This window comes from Falco cherrug, chromosome 4 (genome assembly GCF_023634085.1).
Source record: "Falco cherrug isolate bFalChe1 chromosome 4, bFalChe1.pri, whole genome shotgun sequence".
Classification (NCBI taxonomy): domain Eukaryota; kingdom Metazoa; phylum Chordata; class Aves; order Falconiformes; family Falconidae; genus Falco; species Falco cherrug.
This window is the reverse complement of record NC_073700.1, coordinates 36,582,057-36,606,086: the sequence shown is the minus strand read 5'-3', so window position 1 is coordinate 36,606,086 and position 24,030 is coordinate 36,582,057. Positions and strand designations below refer to the sequence as shown.

Here is a 24,030-nt window from a genome sequence, read left to right as displayed (position 1 = left end):
TGAATTCACAGGGTAACTTAAAACTTAGAAGACCTTGCTCTTCTGAACACATTCTCTTCAGTCAATCAGTTTTAACAAAACTGTGCTTTGATGGGTGGATTTGTTTTCTGTGACATCTTCTTACAATATGACTTTCCTCGATGCTGTCTGTGTCTAAATTGCTTTCAGTCTACTAGTGTTTATGTTAAATGCAACTTGAGCAGAGCTGCTCCTAAGAATTTGTAATAATTTACATTGTCACTGACTTCAGCATTCCTTATACTTGGTTATGTTAAAAGTTTACTTCATTCTTAAAGCATCCTTTGTGCTTCTGTAAACACTGAATGTTTGTGAGCATTTTGCATAGTGAAAAGGGCGGTTGGCTGAGTAAAATAAGCCTTTAGCATTCATGAGTAAGAGCACCCTGGTTTAAAGGGCAGAATTTCAGATCAAGACCTTTTACGCTTTTGAAGGCAAATGAATAGGCACAGTTTACAGAAGTATTTCTAGTAAGGCAGTTAGCAATTAAGCTAGGCTTGTGTGCAAAACATAATTGATTTGATTAGTTCGGTCTCCTGCCTAAAGAATAATGATGGTGCCGCTTGCATGCGTATGTAATTTGTGAAAGATGCATGCTAATCCAGAGCTAGCTTGAACAGCAGGCCTGCCAAGGTACGTGGATTACCAGGTGCTGACGTACAGAATTCTTGTGACAGAGAAACAGTGGCAGACGGGGCAGGCACACCTTATATGGCCTCTTGTGATGCAAGACTGAAAAGCAACTATCTGACAGCTTATAAACAAACTTCGGCGAGGTTAGTTCTTAAAGTGTCCCACGTGTGTCTCTGTGTGTTGGAGAATGCCTAAGAACCATACAGCAGACATCCTTCACTGGTGTGCCAGGCATAAGAAAGTGGAAACATTCCCCTTCTGTAGACCATTCCCTTTAAAGATGTTTAAAATACACAGGCTAGAAATCCCCTTTCAAACAGAAGCACTCAGTGCTGCGTCTGGCAGCCAGCATGGTTCTCACTGTGCAGAGGTTCAGCTGACAGAGCCTTCGTTCCCTGTCTCGTCATCGAGGAGCGGTGCTGCATCCGCAGGGTCTCGGTCCTCCCGTCCCACGGGTGCTCCCTTCCTTGTTCTGTTCAGTGTCCCACCCTAGAAATTCCAAGAAGCAATTAGTGACAAAAAGGATACTGTTCTTTCTGTACACATACGTTGCTACAGCTGTGCCCTGGCCCTTCCCCTTCTTGTAAAAAAATACAGCTGCCGATAGCTTGGTACTAGGAAAAACTACTGTGCACTGCATCGGTATTTCAGTGGATAGTTCTGTTTCCATGCAGTCCCATTTTCCTGTCAGGGGAATGACTTACATGTGCACCCAACAGCTACTACATCAGTAACAGCAACTCTGTGATGCAGGGTGTTGTGAAATTGCTTGGAGGGGGGAATTACAGATCTAAAATTAGAACAATGCTTTAAGGAAAAATACAATCGTTTTCATGCCTTTTATTACACTTACCTGTTTCTTGTCCACAACATTGAGGCTAACGGAGGCAACAATGCACGCAATAGTGTTTGCCAACATAAATATCATCATCTGTTGCCAGCGCCACAGGGGGATCTTTAATTCACTAGAAAAGGCCCAAACAGGATAGGACAACTCGTCATTTGAAGATACTCAAGGCACCTCTATAGATCCTTGCAGCACCAGGCTGCAAATACACTGATTTCTACTCTCACTGCTCCACTAAAGCACTGTTGATGTCTCTGCCTGAAAAGAAAAAAGCATTCTTACCTGGACTTTGTTCCTAGAATGTGTCCAACAATCAGGTTTGAAAGGCCAACTCCAATCATCTGCACAGAAGTTGCAAGGCCCATAGCTGTCCCCAGAGTTGCTTGGGGGACCACAAGAGGTATGGATGGCCACATACTAGCCTGGTAGGAATAAAGAGAAGAGGAATTAACTCAAAGCCTCATTTAAAGGTGTTAGATGGTCATTGGTTTAAAAAGGAATTATTCCCACTAAATAAAAATTGGTACTTTTTCCTCAAAAAATCTGGTATTTATCTCTCCCAGCCTGTTGCCTGGTTCTAGACTGTTCCCCGTCCTTGCCGAGCAGCCTGAGACAGCACGGACAGTGCATGTTATTTGAAACTGGAATAACCTGACTCCAGATTTCTGAAGGAGATAGACCTGATTATTTAGTTCATAAAACTCAAAGGTGATCCAGGTGTTATATTCAAGGTAAAAAAGCATTAAGAAAAGCTTAGACAGATTAATGCTTCACACTAAGTCAAGTGGTCCCTTAGTCTGCTTGTGTTTTGCTCCATATTGATTCTTTGGTGTTACTTGTTACTAACCAAAATCTTCAGGATGGGGGAGCCAATGACTTCAGACTCTGGCTGCTAAACCTGCTCATCAAGACACAAGGGCAATGATAGATGCCATCCAGGCTATAGAAGGAGCACAGCCACAAAACCACTACAGCAGCAGGGCTGTGAACTTACAGCAGCAAAGGAGTAAGTAATCCCCAACCAGATGGTAGAGACTAACGGAGGAACAAACGTAAATGCCAGGAGAGCGAAGACCGGCAGAGTCAATGCAGCACAGCCAACAGCAAAGACACCTCTCAGTCCAACATAGTCCTGGGAAAGGCAACAGACAGAAGGCCTCTTAGAAGGGATCCTTGCTTCCCACAGATCCTAGAGACATGAGGGGCTGTGCAAATGAGTGGCACTACCAGGTAATTTCCTAGCTGTTGGTATTGTAGCAGGCTGGCTATTACTAGTTCCTCTTGCATACTCGTGAACCAGGATGGAAACACTTGTCAGACAATTAGTGCCCAGTATTCATGTGAAATGGCAGGCTTTAATGAAGGGGGAGGAAACCCACACCGTTATGCCCTGACAGTTATGGAAATAAGGAAAGGAAGAGTTTGACAAAACAGGCACCGATTACATGCAGGTTGTCCTTTCCTGTCTACTTGCAAGGCTTATCCTGATCCTTTCTGTTCCAGTCTTGGACTTCTCAAAACATGCAGACATTGCCATGGTTTGATGCTACCACAGCACAATTAAGGGACAGAGGCAAGAACAGGTCAACATTACTTCTTGTGATTTAATTCAGACTAAAATGCATCTTGCCATTTGCAAGGAATTAAAGCACTGCTTGTTCAGCAACAACAGGCTAGGTTCTGGGTGAGGGTGTTGTAACAAAGACATTTCCAAAAATTAGGAAAAAGTTATCAGCAAGCACTTTGTTTTGGGTACTCACAATCAATATGCCAACTGCTGCAGAGAGAACAAGGGAGCTGTCATACACTGCCCCAGCGATATAAGCGGCAGCCTGCTGACTGTAACCAGAATATTTATCCTGGATAAACTTGCTAAAAATAAAACAAGGGGGGGGGGGGAATATATAATTAGGATTCTTGATTTAGTTATTTTGACAGAAAGTACATCTGAGCACAAACATATGGACAGGAGGGGTTTTAATGAGAGGACTTGTAAACAGGTTTAAGTCCATGTGGTTTGTAGTGCCAAGCCTTTGTCGTTTTCTTTTCTTTTTAATTGGTGCACACCATAGAGAAGCTGGTAGCTTAAATGGCAGCTTTCAAGATGCTTCCGCAAGTGCAGAGTAAAACTGCAGGTTAAAGTTGGGCATATGTTCAATTACATCAGCACAGCTCACAAGCAGCAATTTCCTGTCACCTGTCCAGAACATACAGATGGATTTTTGTAACATTCTTTTTGAAAAGGCACAAAGCATTATCAGTTCAAGGGTGAGAATGCTGAGGGGCAGGAAAAGTACCTTAAACTAAACCGACAGCAAAGATTAGCATTTAAATTGAGCACCTGCATTTCAGAAGTACTAGGAATTCCCCCAGTATCTTTAAGGGGATCTGGTTAAAGCAGAAAACGTACAAACCAAGTTTTGTTTTCATTGTCAGAAGTCAGCCTTTCACCTTTGTTAAGGACACACAAAAATGGCATTAAAACAACTCAAATTCTTTACCGAATTTACAGTCATACGCTCATAATAGCTTAGAAAAACTAGTTTGTTTGGAGATCTTGTAGCTACTTAAACCTGGCTTGGCTACTTGCACAGCTACTCACCATTAGTAATAATGAGCCTTTGTAGCCTGTGCTGTCAGCAAAGTATGAAATGCGACACTTCCCTGAAGATTTATTGCAACAGAATTCGCCAAAGAGCAGTGGCCTTGGGACCATTATTTTTCTGACTGGGAAGCAGTGTAGCATTTTTTTGCTGGAGAAGATGTATGAAACATGACTCTTGGTGCCTGAACCTTTGTTCCACAGGGAGAAAAAAAATAAATTCTGCAGGGAGGCAGAACTGCAGAAATGAGGATTCTGTGTGATCAATAGGTACTGTTTTCAGTTAAAACGAGAGGGCAACTGATAGAAAGACCATCTCATCAAGGCCTTGACAATCCTTGCCATCTTGAATGTCTTTATTTTACTAATAAAAGGTCACTTGTACATTTGTTACGACAATGTTGATGACATTTCTTCACTCCTGATTTCACAGTGGCTTACTATACATCACTAACAAAACACTACCTAAATAATTTTCTTTTTTTCACTGCAGGCCTTTGCTAATCTGAGTTCATGCTCATTACATGATAAAAGCTGCATCATCCACAAACAGGAAAAAAGCAGCAAAATGACAAGTCTGTAGCAGAGCCACAGGACAGAAGCAGGAGTCCTAGTTTAGTCAGGCAGGTTGCTTTTTTGTTTTAAGCAAATTAAGGCACAAAAAGGAAGTCTGCGAGCCTTGTACTGGGATGCAAAGGCTTCCTTACTTGCAAACCCAGGCTGACGCAAGCTTGGCTTTATTTCAAACACAGCAGACAACGTGCAGGAGCTGCAGGACAGAACTGCCCCAGGCTTGTCAAGCCAACACCCCACCCAGCTGAAAAGACAGCCATGTTGTTGGACTATCACAAAGGTGAGATGTCTACAGGCAATTTTTTAAATAAAGTATTTCTTTCCCTTTCAAATCCTTCTGATCCTCCTTCGGCAGTGTTCCAAGCTTTAAATATTGGATGAATCATTTCCCTTTAAGTTATTTTTGCTTTCCTTCAGAAAACTCCCTCATCTTTGAAGGGAAAGAAAGGTCAAAGAACCCTCATATCTTTAGCTAGGTGTTAAAGACATGTTTCTCTGTGTTTCATGAGTGAAAGGAACAAACATATTACCCCATCTTTCCCAGTCAGCTGAAAATTGAGGGCCTGCAAGGGTCTAATACACTTGTATCAGTCAGTGGGACTACAGCCGCAGAGCAATACCTGGCATCTGCCACAAAGGGGAAGACTCCATTGTAGAAGAACATGATTGTGAAGACCAGGAGCCAGTAGCGAAGGGGAAGTCGATGGATGTCCTGAATCCGCTGCAAAGATAAGATGTGCCCTCACTCACCAGGAAATAGTCTTTAGCTTCACGCTAATGGCACTTTCTGCAAGGCGCTAAAAGTCACAAAACATTTAAGAGGTAACAGCAGGTAAAAGGGAATTGAATGGCAGCTCAAGTACCTCTAAGCGAAATTTGGCAGGTGCTGACTCCAAAGCATTCCTTCTTCAATGTATTCAGTAAAAATACCAAAAAAAGCTTTCTTCTTTTTATTAAGGTTATGGCTGCAAGACACTGTTCTAAACAAGCTCTATTAAGAGCCTACTGCAAAACCTTAAGTGAAACCCAGTGGAAACATTCAGTAGGAACAGGAGTCACACCACTGAGATACAAAAAACAGCTAAGAATATCGTTACCAGAAGGATGCTGTCTAATAGATTTAAGTGCCATAAAAATTGCAACCTATTGCCTGTAATGCTTGTTCCTAAACAGAAGAATGCAAGGTGAAATGGAAGATAAGGGCTGGCAAAAGATAATTCTGTACTGAGCAGATTAACTGTTTTCTATCGTGGATCCTGTGAGCCAGAAGGCAGTTCCAAAGAGAAGCTACTATCTAGCTTTTTGCACAAAATCCTCCTCCGAGCCACCTACGGTCAAGAAGTAACTGGCTCAGGAAAGTAATGCCGTTCAGAGTGCTAACTCGGCTCTCTGGAAGGCTGCAAATACACAGTCTCTAAACAGAAAATTTGCACTTGCCTGGTGGTTTGTATCCTCCGATGTACCTGAAGAACTGCTCTGCAAGATTTAACCAAGCAGTGTTGATGCCCTCTTCCGGCCACGACCAGCTCTAACTGCTGCAGGCCTCCCTGCACTACAAAGCAGTGCTCATGCACCCCAGGCTTTAAAGATTTGAGACAGAAAAGTTGTCTGTGCACCACGTACCACTTTTTTGGATTCTTGCTGGATAACCCCATCCAAGCCCAGTTGCTTCATGCCCACTTTATCTAGCACACTGACTGTAAGGGCTGAAACAAAACCAAGCACACAGAGCAGGGTACCTGGAAAAGACACAAGAGGTATTAGAAATTCCCATGTGGAGAGAGCTGAATGACAAAACCAACTGCATGTAATATGTAGAATTCTCTCTGACTCCTGCTTCTGGCTTCTCTTAACATTAACAGCCTTACTTACTGCAGCCATATGTATAGTAGGACCACATACTGCTTACCACCCTGTCAGGGTCCTTGAGCTTTGTCCACTGAGCTTCCAACATGCTGCAGAACTGCCTGAGGCCAGTGAAGCTAAAGCCCCACTTGTCTCTAAAGACAGCTGGAAGACGGCCAGAACGCCTTCTAAACTGCAGCATGCCTGGGCATAACAAACCCAAGGTTAAAACAAGGCAGACATTAAGAAACTTCCATAGTCCCCTGAGCAGGAGAGGTATCACACAGGCTGGTACTGGAAGCCAAGTTGTACCTCTTCATCTATGTGACCTACTGCAATTACTACAGCAATCTGGCCTGTTAGCACACTCGGCTCGAGAGAAGTGAGTCAGATTATGCTGGATATGCCAGAACCAAGTTTGGCAATGGGCATCTGCTGCAGACATCCTTCTCACAGAAAGAGATCTGTCTCAGTTTTGTTTTCCAAAGAGCCAAAACGATCTCTGTGATGCATACACACTTTGTCCGATATATCTATCCCTTTGCAGGCTACTGAAGTTGCTGTGCTGTGCTTGCAAATGCTGCCTGAACACAAAACTGTGTCACATGGGATGCAACACACCATGCTCATCACAGTTACTTCTCTGAGAGCAAGAGTCGGAGGAGGGCAGTGGGTTTCAATTTCTGCAAGAAATTTATCTCACATATGCATCCTCTTTTCCATGAGTGATGGCCCATACTGTTTTGTTGTTTGGGAAATAACACTTTCCTATAATCACCAAGTCTTTGTACACAAAGGATGCCCTGAGTCAGGTCTCCCTAACATCACCATTCCAGCCCACCAGAGTACCTGAGTGCCACTACTTAACTGCACTGTGAAACAGATCATCCCTTCCACTAGAGACAGATCCCATCTGACTGCACTGAAGAGAGGACAGAAATCTAAAGATACAAGCCCTAGAACAGACTCACACTAAGAAACATGTAATTCAGATTCTGCTTCTCATGGTAATTTGATCAGTCCATGTGCAAGGCACCTTATGCTGAGACCAATATATACTCCTGCAGAACCTGCACATTCTGCTAGCTAAAATACAGAAGAACACACATCAGATTCCTCTTTTGTCTCACTCTGAGGTTTCCATTCCATGGGAGTAAACCTACATTAAGTACTGACTACCTGTGATTGCCGATGTTAAAATATCTCAAGAAAACTGCAGACAGAACTCAGGCTGACATTACTGCTTTAGAGAGGGTTTTCAGGCGTCAGTGAAGAAAATGCCATTCCATTGCATACAGAAAGCAACAGGAAAAACTGGAAAATAATGTGCCTCCTCCTGCTAACTTCTCTATGTCTTTCAGGTACTTTTCATAACTAGACGACACAGGCTAGCCTGTTTCTAGTCTAGAAAACAAAAGGCCAAAGCACCAAAGAAACTCACCTCCCCAGAGTGTCCACTGCATTCCAAATTTTGCCTCAAACTGCTGGGTGAAGAAGAAGTTGAGCACACTCCCAAGACGGGAGAAAGACAGAGTCAGTCCAAATGCCAGTGCCAGTTCCTTCCCCTTGAACCAGAAGGCTGTGATACGATTCTGCACAACTTGGGAGAAGACAAAAATCCTCTTTTGAACAGACAGACTTGGCCAAGAGTATTGCACAGAAGCAACAAACACAGCCTCTCAAGCTGGAATGCCTGAGCTGGGGTAAGAGACCTCTACACATCCCAGGTGGAGGTAGTACATGTCAACTTTGTAGTCCATTTTAAAACTTAATAAATCATGCTGGGACATGGGAGGTGAACTTATCCCTCAAATAAGGCAAGAAAAATAACCCCAAAGGTGCAGCAATCCCATGTTAATCCTCACCCTTGGGAGAAGGACAAACTTGTTAGAGGGGAAGACTTTTGAACATTTTGGCACACATTAAATCCACAGAACCCTTCAAGGAGCACTGTTCTTGGTGCAAAGCAGGTGAAGCTGACTGGTAGAACAAGGGTCTAGGAGGCAAAATAAATATGTACCATGACCCTCTGGTGAGGCTTAATGAAGAATATGAATTCCTTACTAGTAAGTGAACCATTCCCAGAGCCAAAGAGCAGTCTTCCTGTTAGCATCATTGGTAGGAGGTATGGTGACCCCTTGAAATGTGAGCCTAGAGCAAAGATTGATGATCCCAGCACAGTCAGGAAAGAGAAAACAAAGACACCAACTAGGGAGAAACAGAAGAAAAATACACAAACCTCAACAGACATGCTAAGATCAGGACAAAAGCATTTTTTGTCAAAAAGCAAAAGAGCAACCTCAAAACACACTGGTAAACCTGTGGACTTCCGTCAGTTTACCCGCATTATTTTAATTTTGTAAAGACTGCCCTCTTCATAAAATGACCTGGGAATCCTCAAAATGATGATAATATTCTCATGGTGGGAGGTTAGAGAGGCAGAATAAGTCAGATAGAGGACTCTGAACTCTACAGAAGTCCCTGTTCCTGTCCTGAGCTCCACTACAGACTATGGCCTAGAGCAAGCAATCTCCTTCTCTGTGCCTGTCTCCTTATCTGTAAGATGTTTACCTCTGTGACACAGAGACAGAGCATAACTGCATTTGCTGGGACTGCTGGGTCTTATATTATGGCACATGCCAGAACAAACATCAGAGCAGAGGACAGAATACTACTTCATCAGTCTGTCCCATTGAAAACAGATAAAGCTGTTCCCTGTTATGAGAGTGCCAGAGGAAGCACATTTACTGCACTGCTGTGTAAATTCAGATAAGTCAGTGGTCAAAGAATGAAAATGTCTCACTTGTCTTCATGGAGCTGCTCAACTAACCACCACGTGCTCTGCACACAGAGCTGTCCCTCTTCTCCCATTCCACTGTGATCTTACTGAAGTGGAGCCTTTAATCATGCCTTTGCACTGAAAGAACAGCCTGAAATCCCACTTCAGCACAAGAATAAATTCATTGATCCTCAGAACTTACACCGGTTTCCTAGTTTATCAATCAGGAATCCAGCCAGAATAACCACTACTGCATTTCTAGGAGAAAACAAGAATAGAAAAAATTGTGTCTTGCTGCTGGGAAGCAAATAATGAACTACCCCACCCTCACAAAGCAAGAGAAAAATTACTTACGTCCAAGCATAGATTGCGTACAGCAAGTTGTATTGTGCAGGTGTCATTCCCAAGCCTTCAACACAGGCCAGTGTGCTATTTTGCCCAGTGTTGTTATGATGGGTTCCATTAGGGCAGGTCAAGTTCTGAGTAACAAGTCACAAAGCCTTTGTTAGAAGCAGCAGACACAGGTAAAAACCCACACATTCCTTTAAAAACGAAGTTAAGTTCTTGCCTACTAGATTTCTGTTTCTCATACTCAGCTTCCACTTCCACAACCAGGAATTAGAGGGCTTATTCTTCTCCCAGGAAGCCAGCCCTTGCCAAATGAGAAGTGACTGGCCATCGGCACATCACATCTTCCCTTCCTGTGGCAGCAGTGACAGGAGCTCAGCACTTCTATACACTTTCCAGTCCAAAAGAAAAGCCAGGAGACTGCACCACAAGGTTTATTTGATCCCTTAGTTTCTTGGCTATAGTTTAGCTTGATCCAACTCTTCGTTACATATTATAAAGTCTTAAGCAGTGCATAAATATGAAACTTAGCAGTAGTCAATATTAATTCACAGCTATAAAGCATTTTCTGAATGGTAGGGAACTGGTAGTCCTAGCATGATTTAATAACGTCAATTTTGCTACCGAAAAGCAACATCTCCTCAACACCATATGATCAGGAAAAAAACCTGGATCTTCCAGCTACTAAAAATGTATCTGCATTAGGAAACAGACACTAGGTCTTCCACACCAGTAGGCACAAGCTTAACATCTTGAATAAGCACAAGGAAAGCGTGACTGAACCACATGCTTTTTATATAGCCATCATATTTACAAACCCTCAGATCTGCTGCAGTAGATATGTCCGAGGCTGCAGGGGAACACTTCTCTACAACAAAGTGTTTTCACTGCAAGCACTAGTCTTAGATGCTCTGACTACCACTGTACCACTTGAATAAGGCAGGTAGAGAAGCTAAATTTGCCAAAGTAAAAATATGATGCAAGTGCCAACAGATAAACACATTGTTTGCACAGTACCTAATACAGAAAAATATGGCTTGGTTTCACTGCCCTGTAAAGTTACCTAGGTAACAAAACATGACACCATCTTTCCTTTACTCCATAAATAAATGACTTTTCCCACAGACCTACAGAAGTTGTGGAGGATCAAGGAATTAAATACTGACATCTTTGATTTTTCTTTTTACTCCTGTTTGCATTGACAAACTGCACCCAATTTAGCCTGGAGTTCACTGTTCGAATGTTATGGATTAATTGCATTTAAAAAAAAAAGAAAAATACATGCAAACTATACGTATTTCTGCCCTTGCTATTGAAGCAGAGAAAGAACACGACAGTGACTCTCAGCCTGCGCGTACTAATCTACCAGCAGATGGCACACAGGAGTAAAATAAGCTCTCAAAAGGCAAACAAATGCAATAATAACAGGTGAGTCAAGGAAGATTTTTTCAGGTTACTCAGGAATTCGGGTAAGAACTCTGGGACTCCGGCATCACTGGAGAAATCCACTAGGACATCAGTCTGAATGCTAAGAACAAAATTTTCCAGCATTTCAGAATGCTAGTCAGTTTTTACATGGCACAGTCCTCATGTGATCTCCCTGCACAGCTCTGTCTTTTGGCTACCAAACACACATGTGATGTGACTGATACCTGCAGCATCAGGAGACTTGGATCTAAAATCCAGAAAGTCTTTTCTAGTCTCCTATCTCCAACGTCACTAATCTTCCACTCTAGTGTCGGTACTAGTGGTCAGTTCTATGTACCCCCTATGTGCAGAGTGGTGTGAACACATTTCTAACTTCAAACTTCATTAGGGCAGTGAACAGTCATCTGGACGGAGAGCAGACAATCCTCAAGCAAGGCCAGGGTTTAGATTCCCACTTCCCCAGGCAGCAGTGAGAACTCCAACCCCTCACGGCCTGTCCCAGCTTTGTGCATCTTCTTCCCAGCAAACCTGCCTGTAATAAACCCTCACACCTCCCCCCAGCATCTGGAATACGGGACCTTGGAGCACGGCTCCCGTAGCAACACCATAAGTGATGGTTTTGAAACTACCGGCGACCAAGGCCCCCGTTTTGAAGGTTCTGCCATTTTTTACCCACCCCCCTGCAGCAGCACGGCTGGGGCGAACGCCCAGCACTCACCCCCTGGAACTGCTCCTGCAGGACGCTGGGGATGTCAAAGCAGAAGTAGGAGCCGAAGGTGAGGAGGCAGTTGAAGAGGAGCACCACGAACCTGTAGGCCGCTGTGGGGCAGAGAAGACACACATCACCCCTCACCTCATGCCCCTGGCCCCTTGCCTCACATCCCTCTCCCCTCGCCTCTCACCCTTCACACCTCATGCCCCTCACCTCATGCCTCATGCCACTCATCTCGCCCCTCACCTCACACCTTATGCCACTCTCCTCGCCCCTCACCTCACGCCTCATGCCCCTCACCCTTCACGCCTCATGCCCCTCACCTCACGCCCCTCTCCCCTCACCTCATGCCTTCTCGCACCACCATGCAGCCCAGCCCTCCTGCAGGCCCCGGCGAGGCCCCTGCTGCGGTGCAGCCAGGCGGGCCTAGGCAGGCCCAGCCGGGCCCAGGGTGGGGGCCCCGTCCCGCCGCCGCCCGCGGGCTCCCCGCACGCCGCGCCGGGCCGCCTCCCCGCCCCGCCGGCGCTCACCCCGCTCCGCCGCCACCGCCATGCCGCAGCTCGGCCCCGCCGCCCGCCGCGGCCCTGCACCCGCCCCGCCTGGGGCCCGGCCCCGCCCGCCGGCTGTCCGCAGCGGGGCCACGGGCCGGGCCCGCCCCGCCGGCGCTGCCCGGGGGAGGCCGCGCTCCGGTCGGGGCTGCGCCGGAGCTGGGGGGCGCTGGAAGGAACCAGAAGGGAAAGGCGCCGGCCTGCAAGTGGCGTGGTCAGCTGGGCGTTATCTGCAGTCGGAGGAAACGTAGTACCCAGGATTTGCACTGGTGCATGTAGAAGGCAGCGGTCAGGCGGGGATGGGGAATAGCTGGGGAGGGAACAGCAGCGCAGGAGAAAATGATTTGCAATGCACCACGCTCTGAACGGGAGTCAAAGGTGCGATATTTTGAGGGGGAAAAGCAGCGTATCTTTTAGGAGACATTAACAGAAGCATCTTGATGTGAATAAGCTGTAAATAATATGGTCAAGTTTGTATTCATAAACCAATATTCATTTTAATGCATAAATAAGCTTGTAATTGTATAGCGACAAAGGGGTTAAAATGTCTGAAAGATCATATAGACTGTTCTGGCAAGAAAGTTGCAAATCTCTGCAAGGGGAGCTGTCCTCCTTATCTGCAAAGCAAGCTGCCCTACCAAGGAGATAACGGGACAGCAGGATGGCCTTGAGTAAAATTAACAAGGAGTATTGTAAAAACCCTGGGAAAGATTTCTACAAGTCTGCCAACTCATCACTTTTGAGAACTAAGGTGAAAAGTACACCATGAGGAAGACCTACGGCCTTCCTCCCATAGACCACTGCCTACATTCTAAAGACCCCGGCCCACAATTTTTGGAAGAATCTGCGCAAGCGTGAAAGACTGATAAGCTAATTAGCATACGAAGCGAGGGTAGGCGGGTTCAGGTAATGAATATGTATAGGCGTTAATGGAATATTCATTGTTTCATTATATAAATATAAGATAATCTGCCCCTCTGGGTGTGTACGATTGGTGGAAGGATCCCCCGTACACCCGGCACCGACAATAAAGAATACTTAATCACTAAGAAATTCTGAAGACGTTCTTTGAAACAATCTGAGGTAAGCAAGGAAGGAGGAGGCCGTCACGGTGCCAGCAGCAGCACTGGGCCGGGACAGGCAGGCGCCAGCCAGGCACAGCTCGGACGTTCTCAGCTGTCACAAGAGCAGGGTCTTGGTAATGAAAACACAAAAAAGAAGGTAAAAAGAAGGTGAAAAAACCCAAAACACCACCCCCCGCCCACCACCCCAAAGCCCCTATATGACCTGCAAGGTGAGTCTATTTCTCTTCCTCTTTTTCTACCCAAACAAGGCATAAAGAGCCATCAACTGAGGCAGGCCTCACAGCAGCAACAGTGAGGGCTGGTGCCTCACCTGATTTTAAAATAGAGCTTGATAAAATACATGTAATAAGGCTATGTGGCACATCTGTTCTTCACAGCAAGCAGCAGGATTTGGGAATCCAGAAGTTTCTTCCCGCTCCTGTGTCTGTGGGTCAAAGGTACACGTGCATGGCATGGAATATGATGGTAAAAGTTTTTCACGGTGGTGTGTACTGAAAATAGCTCCATAACTACCAATTGTAGGAGCATCTGACTTGTGAACAGTCAGACTACAAGATATCCTTAAAAGTTTATATTTATAAATGCAGTTGTTTTAGACATCGCTTGTGCTGCTATGTAGAAGTTTTTTATTTTATCCTACTGTATGATTTCTCACTTCCTTGGGCTGCAGGTGTGGAGAATGCTGAAACAGCATCATTATCGTATGTGCAGAGGATGCTTTGTGTTACTGACCCGTGTCGTCCTTACCTAGCCGTGATGGGCTGACTCTGATGAGCAGGTGAGCCCACACCCAGCTACTCACTCACTTCCCCCAGTGGAATGGAGGAGAGATTTGGAAGGGAAAAGTGAGGAAAAAAACACAAAGCCTTGTGGGTTGAGATACAGGCAGTTTAATAAGGGGGGGTAGGGGTGGTGGAGCAACGGAAGAAAACCACCTACTGATGTACAAGCAATTGCCATCAACAGACCAATGCCCACCTGGCCCCCAAGCAATGGTTACCTTGGAAAAAACTTCCCCTGCCAACTTTTGTGCTGAATGTGTTGCTACATGGAATGGGATGTCTCTTTGGTCACCTAGAACATGGTTGTGTTACTAACCTTGTTTTCCTCACCAGCCTGAAGCACAGCACTGTTTCAGCTGCTGTGAAGGAAATAAACTCTTCCCCATCTAAACACAGCACACAAACTAAGAACCAGCTCTTGAAAGGAACATTTTTGGCCAAATAAAAGTGTTTTCTAACAGCATTTAGCAAAAATAAAAGTGTCTGGATAACAATAACCCCTATATATACCCCTACTGTGTGTATACAAATATATGTGTGTGTGTGTATAAAACGTACACGATTGTGTGTGTGATTGATTTGAAAACTAGGATTAGAGTTTTCCTAGTGATTTGCAGGTTTTCAGGAGACTAACTGGGGTTCAATTCTAGGTATTTCCTTTGAAAAGCAATTAAATACTCCTGAGTCCAGTTCTTTCTAACAGTGCTTCCTCTTTTTTCATTTATTTATGTCTTCATAAAGGATGCCTACTGGCAAGTATCATTAAAATGGCATCTGGGAGAACCATTTCAGCTACCAATATATTGCGACAGGACTACTTTCTAAATTCAGAGAATGAATCTAAGATTCCAGACTTGGAAATAGTACGTACTAAAGCCCACAGATTCTCAGATTTCTTATCAGGCTATAATCATTACTAGCAGTGGTGGGGGTGTGTGCCAATACTGCTGGGAGCAGCAGCAGGTTCCTGTCCTGTATGAAGCTTTGTAGCACTTCTAAGACGTGTTTGTGCCACTAGTATTTGTATCACACCTCAGGAACCTGTGTTGCAGTCACATTGCTTCTGAAAAATACTAATATGCTGGAATTAATTAAACTAAAATCCTTTGAGTTTAATGCTTAACTTACTAAAGCATGCATCGTTATTTGTATTCTGTTTCCAAGTGATTGCCTTACATGAGTGAAAATGGGGAAATTGGTTTCGTGACAAGTTGTGTTAAACCTTTTTGAAAAGAAAAGATATTGTATTTTTTGATATCTCTTTGATCATAAACAGTCAGGTAAAAGTGTAGCGGTAGTCAGTACAATGTTTTCAGGCAGGTGAGTGATTTTAACTTGTCAGGTGTTATACTTCATTTTGCAATGGATTGTGTGTTTCTTCTGTAAATAGAGGAAGCAGGAGCATTAATAAGTTATCTTTTAACATATTTTGCCATATCCTTCTCATGACCGCCTATTTTTCTTACTGACTAGCCAGTGCCTTCTCTCAGGCTCACTGGGTCCCCAGAGGCTGTTCTGCTGCCAAGCTCTGACATGTCTCTTCGCTGCTGATGCCGTCTCAGGCTCTGTCACCAGATGATGTGTGGTGCTCACCGCTGAGGCTGAGTGGCTGGAAGGGAGGAAAATCCCCAATGCACAGGGTGAGCAGCGGGAAGGAGGAGGGTTTACAACGGCAGGAAGACCCATGCTTGTGCGTGTGTGTTTACTGCAGTGTCTGAGGGATGAGCTATTCTGTTTTTTCAGTAATGTCCTGCTGTTGTGAGAGAGCTCTTTAATATAATTAATAATGTAACCTTCCCTAGCATTACTGCTCCATTTGCTGATGTTCATTCCAGCTAGCTTAGAAACCGCCCCTCACATGGGTTCAGGATAGACTTGAGAATCCACCATGGATTTAGTGTGGCACTAAACTAAGTAGTCCTGTTAATTATATTCTTTTCCCTTGTCAAGGGGGCAGAATTTTCCACCTTTACCGAACGACTAATAAAGGCAACCTGACTCTTTTGGTGCCTGCAATGCATCCCTTATTGCCATATTTGAGCTCCTGTCACCTTAAATTTGTAACAAAGGTGTCTTTTAAATGTAGCTTAGATTTCTAGAGGCTCTGCAAGAGTCTCTCTCCTGCTTTATAAAAAGTAAATGGAAAGCAAATGGGGGAGTTGATGTAAATAATCTAGGCACTAAGGTGGGTGCAGCTGCCCCTTTCTGCTTGAAAAGATTGTCCCCAGCCAGGCACATCCCTGCACCTCCAGCATGTCAGCCAAGAGCAGAGGAGTAAAAGTGGGGCTGGGGTTAAGGTCCTGGACACAGAAGGAAAGCTGCATACTGATACAGAATATATGTGGCAAAGCGACATTTGACTTCTCCCATTCTATTCCCTTCATGTTTCTCTCTGTTTCTCACTGGCATGGAAGGATATCAGGTGCAGAAGGGCTACTATAAAACATTTAACAGCAGCCAGTGTTTCTGAAAACATCATGAGCTTCTGCACATTTTGCTATGTTTCTGCTCTTCCTTAATGTACCATGAGATACCCTTCCTTGCAGAGGCATTGGTTTTCATATAATATAGCTTGCTTAGGGTTTTGAGGGTTTTTTGTCCTCTCTGTACTTTATAGGGCAGGGAGCAAAAGCACTGAGCTCAGCAGACCAGGACATCCTGGCCTCATTCAGGAAATCTTTTTTGCCTTCAGTTCAGAGTCTACTCATTGATTTAACATGCAAGGAGAAAATTAATAAAGTCCACATGCAAGTTAGTAAAAACAAAAACAGCAAAAAATCCTGAATTTACACTTCACATGCATTTTTGGTGTTAGAGCTCACTGTGAATGTAATTATCATCTCCCCTGAAAAGCACACTTGGAAATCAATAATAAGGCAATGAGAATTCATAAAATACAGAGATGGGAGATGGAACTCTGATCCCACAGATCCTTAGGGCAGATCACCACTGCAATCAATGGTTTAGTAATTATCACAGTATTATCTTAAGGAAATACTATACCATTTGCATGTCATTTCCTGATGTATTGCAGAGCTCCAAAAGGAACTTCAGCTGTGAGTGCTTGGGACAAGTTACTGCACAAGCTGAGCAGTTCATCGTGACAGATCAAAAGTTCCATAATAATGGAGTATATGCTAACTTTGGAGAACCATGTCAAAAAAGATATTTGCTTTAGGCAAAGATACCATTTAAAAAACTGTGGCCAAACAATGTTTCTGGAGTATACTGAAGAGAGGTAGAGGAGAAATTGTCTTTTCCATTGCTAAACCATATCATCACAGCAATGAGTAGTACACTTTAAAAATTCAGCAAACTAGCAGATTGGAAGAAAATTATGTCAGATTTTATAAATCTGTGTTTTATTCAAAATATTGTCAAAAATATAATTACTTGAAGCATTGCAGAGAGAGAATCACAGTGTTAATAGTGAATTCATCCCTGCTTTCTTATGTTCTTTAAAGAACTCAAATAAAATAGATTACAAAAAAGGAGGGGAGTTGCATTCAGGGATGCAGAAATCTGTGTTTGTGGATCTTAGGGATGTCACCCAGAATTAAAGTTGCTCTTACTAATGTTTTATGAACACTAAACAGAAACTCTCCTGAGCCTTCGTACAAGGCCTGACTTCCTCCTTTTCACCATCCTCTGAAGATTAAGGCTCTGGTTACTGTTCTGCCAGAACCTTCAGAATGCCTCCTCGATTAGCCATTAGGGTTGAGTAGGGAATGGATCGCATTACATGGCCTCTAACAACTGTCTGAGATCTTATTTGGTATTTGCACAAGCTTGCGTACTGCTCCTTGATTGAAAATCCTTTTTTGTTTGTTTGTTGTGCGTATTCATACTAGTGCCATTTACACTGCTGAAGAAATGTAAAAGATTAGAAAGGATGAACTGATGCACCTGTTTCTCCCTTGGTTAGAGAGCAAAGCACTACATCAAAGCAGTTAATTAAATTTTGACTAAATGAGAGTATTGTTTGCAAAGCAATGATGGAGTGCTCCGTAGGATGAGTAGATGTACACAGCTAGTCTATACAAAAACTTATATATAATCTAAAAAACTACACACAGTTTTCAGTCAGGAGAGAATCGAACAAACAAAAATGCAAAGGTCTGTGGTCTGGAAGTACCTACCCAGGAATGACGTCTGATGTGATACAGCTCCTGTGTCCTGTAGAAGGTATATTAAGATCTCATGGCTATAAATTAAAAATTTAAAAAAATAAAGCTGGAAATACCAGTAATGATTTCCAAGAGATATGGTAGATTGTCTTTTTAAAAATGAAGGCTGAATATCTCTGTAACATACGTTCTCTTGCTAAAGCACAACTCATTACCACAGTTCAGAAATTACTGGGTGAATGAGATATTGGAAAACTACCAGAATTTTTTTTCCTGACCTTAACAAATAAGGAAGATGCTTCTGTAGTGGGAAATGAGATCAGTGGTCTTCTATAAGCATTGTCTTTAAATGCTTACAGACCTTCATTAAATTATTTGAAGCCAAATCAATCATTCTTTTTAAATTTTAAAGGAATACCGCTCAACAGTTCTTATGCTAGACAGAGATAACTTCTTTAAAAGGGTTTTGTACAATCCCATTCCTGCAGCTAAATTTTGCAGTCAACTCTTCAGATACTGTCTTATAGAAAGAAAGAACAAGTAGTTTCTGCTGTACAGGTGTTTTTAAACAAGAATAATCACTGGTAAAGAAAGTCTGGTTTACAGAAATCCTACCTCTGCCACAACTATCATATTGGTACTATGATACCATAATTTTCTGCCGAAACCACACCTTGGATTTCAGCTGAATATAATTTGAAGGTAAATTCTAGCCATTAAAAACAATCTAATATTTTCCTTCTTGATTTACCGTCAAGATGAAAACCTAAAAATGTTTATTCTTTCACTCAGCAAAGTTCCAACTTTTTTTTCCAAAGGGAAAAAAAAAAACCCAGGCTAAGTGGAGATTGCATGGTTGTTAAAAAACAACCCTGATTTTACTTGCTCAGTCTCAGTGTTTCTATCCGTTTGTTACTCATTGTGTGTTGCCTTTATATAATCTATTTGAAAAAGTAAACTCTTTAGGAAAGGGACCTTGCAGTCACATCGTAAAACAATTAGTTTTTAGCATATTGTTATTGCTAAGCAAATAACAATTTGAGTGATATATATTTGAGTTGTTTCTATGCTAGATACAATAAAAAACCAAGAGAGATAGAATAAGCAAATGTTCTTCTTGCCAACTTTTGTATTGAAGTGGTAATTTTAACTCTTTCTCACATGTGGCAGCACCTAACATTTCTGCTGTTCCTAGACTCCTATCCAGACTTCAAATTATTTATGGATTTATATATACAGGAATGTATATTTTAATGTATGATTTAAAGAAATCACCTATCTTTTTCAGTAGGAGCTTTAGCAATGTCATAGGACTTGAGCAAGCTGTCTTTCATAGAAGGGAGAATTATTAAGCTCAGATCACCTCACCTCAGGGATGCCTGCTGGACCTTTTGAGATTACAGTCAAGAAGTGTGGGGAATACCGTGAACTCATCAGGTGATGCAATTTAATAGGTTTTAATTCGTGTCGCTCCCATTGTTATAGTTTCTTACGTATGTGGGCAAAAGGCAAGAAAACTTTATAAATGTTTTTTACATGCCCTCTAGATTACACGAAATTAGAAGTTCAATGTAATGAGGAATGAACCAAAATAAATTGGCAAATGAGCCTTCTTCCACCCTCTACCTGCCTTGTTTCTCTCCCTGATCTTGTAAATTTTGATTCGTAATATTTTAAATGCAATCAGGCATTTAATCAGGCATGCAATCAGGTTTGCTGGCATGCTATTTTTGTTGTGAATGACAGTACAATTTTTTGTCTATACAGTTTCCCCTGCAAGACAGTGCAAATCAAGGCCCACCCTGCCAGTGAACTTTCTGAGTTTTACATTTCCTAGTGGGATTTTTTGCATTCACGTTTGTTGCTTGTATGTATACACCCACTGCATCTGCTGCACTTGGCTGGACTTGCTCTGTGTGGAGAACGATTGAAAATCTGACTGTTACTTTCAGATGCCTCATGATTTATTAGTGATCCATCCCATAACTAATTACACCTTAGACTCAGTCATTGTAGGTCCCTTCCAAGTGAACTGCTCCTCTCCTTTCTCCTCTCTCATTTTCCTTTTTCCTGTTCCTTTTCCTTTCCTTTTCTTTTTCCTTTTGATAGAATATTCTAGTATTTCCTATTTTTTCTCTGTCGATTCTTCTTTTTTGGGGAGAAAACTTTTTTTTTTGCTATAAATGCAATTGTCTGAAAGCTGTCATGCGATGAATCTATAGTATACTAGCAATATAGTTAGCTGTAATGACATAACATAGGATGAAACAATCATAAGACTCAAACCTGTTAATTACCAATGAGATGTGATATTCCCACTGCAATTATGCTTTCTTGGTAGGGTTAAAGTTCTTTCCCTTTGTGCAATATGAAGCTTTTAGGGTCATTACTAATCACAACTTTGGAATTACACTCTTCTTTAAGAGCTCTAAATCAAATATGTATGTTGGGAGCCTTTTTACAAATCAGTGCCTCATCTCTGTCCCACCAGGTTGGACTCCGTACAGAGAAGATGGCTTTCTCCTACCTTCCTGCTCAAACTCAACAGCCTAAGATCAGCTGAGCCCAAGATCTGGCTGACTGCTCCAAGGTTTGCCTGCAGTGGTTTTCTGTAGCTGTGCTGCGTTAGGGACTAGCTGGTCCCTATCCAAGTACAACCCTTTTGGCATTTCCCTTATCTTGATAACTCTATTACAGTCAGGAAGTGACAGTGCACCAAGGCAGACTGTCGGTCACGGCGGTGCTTCACTTTACTGTAGAAAGGTGAAAACACAGGTCAAATGCAGACTCTGGACCTGTGTTTAGCGCTCAAAAGCATCTTTGCTTTAATCCCAGCTCTAGCAGTTGTTCCCTATGTGGCCTTTATGGGTCCATTTAACGCTTCTGCCTCAGTTTCTTCTATCTCTAAATCAGAGAAAATATTTACAAGAAGGTGTAAGACCTGATTTAGCATTTGTAAAATGGGAGTTACTGAGTATGTTGCTGTGGAACTGTGGACTCATACATATTTTTTACGTAAATCATTAGTATGCATATTGCTGTAATCCCACTCAGTTCTGCATTACTTCTGTTTGCAGGATGTAGAATCACAGAATCATTCAGGTTGGCACAAGATCATCTGGTCCAATCGTTAACCCAGCACTGCCAAAGCCACCACTAAACCATGCCCCTGTGTGCCGCATCTACACGTCTTCTAAATACCTCCAGGGATGGTGACTCCACCACCTCCTCCGGCAGCCTGTTCCAATGCTTCACAAACCTTTTGGTGAAGAAATTTTTCCTAATACCCAACCTAAACCTCCCTGGTGCAGCCTGAGGCCATTTCCTCTTGTGCTGTTGCTCATTACTTGGAAGAAGAGACCGACCCCCCCCTCGCTACAACCTGCTTTCAGGTTGTTGTAGAGGGTGAGAAGGTCCCCCCTCAGCCTCCTTGTCTCCAGGCTAAACACCCCCAGTTCCCTCAGCTGCTCCTCATCAGACCTGTGCCCCAGCCCCCTCCCCAGCTCGGTTGTCCATCTCTGGACACACTCCAGCCCCTCCATGTCTGTCTTGTAGTGAGGGGCCCAAAACTGAACATGGTATTTGAGGTGTGGTTGAATATGCCCATACATAGGCTGCTGTGTACAATTGACTGCCTTAGTATTTAATTTTCATCTGTTGTATAGGAAAATTCCCAGTTGCCTATGTTTTTGCAAGATTTTTTTTCTAGATCACAAGATTGTTCTGGATGGGGCTATTTTTTACCTTACTGCCTTTGTTTATCAAGTATTTAGTATGCTGACGTTGTGGCTTGTACTTGGGGGTTTTAGATGCTACCTTATTTAGTATTAATGATAAAAATTGACCCTGTTTAGGTAATGAGAATTTCATCCACCTTAAGCTCTGTTTAGTTTGCATGGGCTACTGAAACATTTTCCAGTTGGTACTGTGGACAATTCTTTGATTACTTTATAACTAGGATGATCTTACACTATGGTAACATTTTAAATGAGGACTTATTTGAAAGTAATACATATTTTGTTACTAAATCTGATACAGTGTCTGAAAAACTGGTTGGATTGATCTGATTTAGTACTTACTGCATGTATGCAGGGGAAAAAGCTTTTTAGGGTTTAGTGGATATTCCCTTTCTAGGTATTTAGTAAGCAAATTGGAGTTTCAGATTAAGTATAATTTTCCCATGTTTAGAGGACAGTTTGAGTCACCAGAATCAGAAGATTACATTGGGTGTGCTTATTTGGTGTTGTTAGATAGGGAAACTTGTTTTATAATGCATCTGTAGAAATGGAAGTGGATGTCTCAGTTCATCTGTGAGCAAAATGTTCCATGGTTTTTTCTATCATGCAGATTTTATCCCCATGCCTAACAACAACCACGAATATCTGGGATGATATTCCAGGTGACTGAACCATTGAATTTTCCTCTGAACAACACCATCTTATATAACATTGGGGAATATCTCTTTTTTTGTCACAGTGTGTACACTATTTGTTGTAGCTTTGCCCAGCTGAAATTCAAAGCCTGTACATACTTTGGCTTGTTCACTTTCTCTAATAAAATCCAGTATTTGGGACTCTAGTGATGTAAACTATTTAAAGGCAGCTAGAAAAATACAAACAACTCGTTACGTTTTTTTATCCAAGTTTTTCATCCTTTGATAACAGTAAGAAATCTGAAAACCTGTTTCTGGTTTTACACTATTAATTTAAGCAGTTGTTTGGTCTCCTCCTTTTACCACCCAAACTGAAAATGTTTCCTTGTAGTGAAGGGGCTGTATTGTTCTCTTAGCCTCTCTGTGGCCATTTTTCCTTTAATTTTTTTTTTATATCACTGTACAAAATACAAATTGATTGATTCTTCAGGAAAAGCTCTATAACTGTAACAGGACAGTAAAAAGTATATGTTCCAAGAATCTAAACACTTAAGTTGTCCAATAATTGGTTTTTGGTTTTTTTTATGTGCCTGTTCTTGACTTGTAGAAATCTGAGGATGAAAAAGTAAGATTGGGCTTGGATGAATAGCACCTGAATTGTAGCCGCACTGTAGTTTCCTGGGTGTTAATATACATGCGACTAACACAAATGAGCACAATTAGCATGAAGTCCTGCATCCGCTCATTAAGCTCAAGCTGAAGTGTTGTCCCAGTGATGAAAAAACTGCATCCCTAATATCTGAAATGTTGATGGTGTATCAGTTTGGCTGTTCGTTCTTCCCGGCTGAGGAGTTCTCAGAGGCTGTTCTGCACTCCTGAAAGAGACAAAAGTAAACACCAGTGAGAGGTGGTTGAGTAACAGAGGAGTGGAATTTGGGGTGCTACAAAGGAAAGCTGAACTCCTCAAGAATGGTTTGGCCATATTTTCTATGCAGAGATTTGCCCTGTAAGTTTGAAATGTTTTGTTTAGAATATTAGAAATGGCAACTATCACCATAAACCTCCAAAGGTTTTGGCTTAGACTTGAATTCCAATTAGTTGGAAACCCCCAAAAGTGGAAAGAAATAATCCTTCAGAGAGCTTTAGAGATACTTCATTTGAATATTTCTGATCCTATGGTGATTGAACAGTTGTTTTGCATATAATAAAATCTTTTCTAGGGCTTGATATTTTAAATTATTTTTAAGACAGTAACAGATTGGCTAATTAATAACTCTCTTTTTCTCATTTGCCTATGCTTATTTCTTCCAATGATGCAAATCACTTACCTA

At 42.5% G+C, this 24,030-nt stretch overlaps 1 protein-coding gene and 1 long non-coding RNA gene across 3 annotated transcripts; one reads left to right on the top strand and one right to left on the bottom strand.

Annotated features, from left to right (window-relative positions):
• Positions 1-262: 262 nt before the first annotated feature.
• On the bottom strand, positions 263-13,415 carry LOC102058100 (major facilitator superfamily domain-containing protein 1-like). Its single transcript, XM_055706672.1, has 13 exons — positions 12,316-13,415; positions 11,792-11,892; positions 9,652-9,776; positions 9,500-9,555; positions 8,583-8,726; positions 7,960-8,118; positions 6,297-6,412; positions 5,294-5,394; positions 3,259-3,370; positions 2,493-2,630; positions 1,781-1,920; positions 1,505-1,616; positions 263-1,140 (listed from the first exon to the last, which is right to left on the bottom strand). Exons 1-13 carry the CDS (start codon positions 12,335-12,337, stop codon positions 1,024-1,026), a joined length of 1,443 nt encoding a protein of 480 aa, XP_055562647.1. The 5' UTR covers positions 12,338-13,415; the 3' UTR covers positions 263-1,023.
• On the top strand, positions 13,416-24,030 carry LOC129735807 (uncharacterized). 2 transcript variants are annotated; one of them, XR_008731663.1, is made up of 5 exons: positions 13,416-14,196; positions 15,674-15,840; positions 19,619-19,764; positions 20,819-20,917; positions 21,405-24,030. It is a non-coding gene; the product is annotated as an uncharacterized LOC129735807 (long non-coding RNA). The 2 variants fall into 2 exon arrangements; XR_008731662.1 differs by having other exon boundaries at positions 19,616-19,764.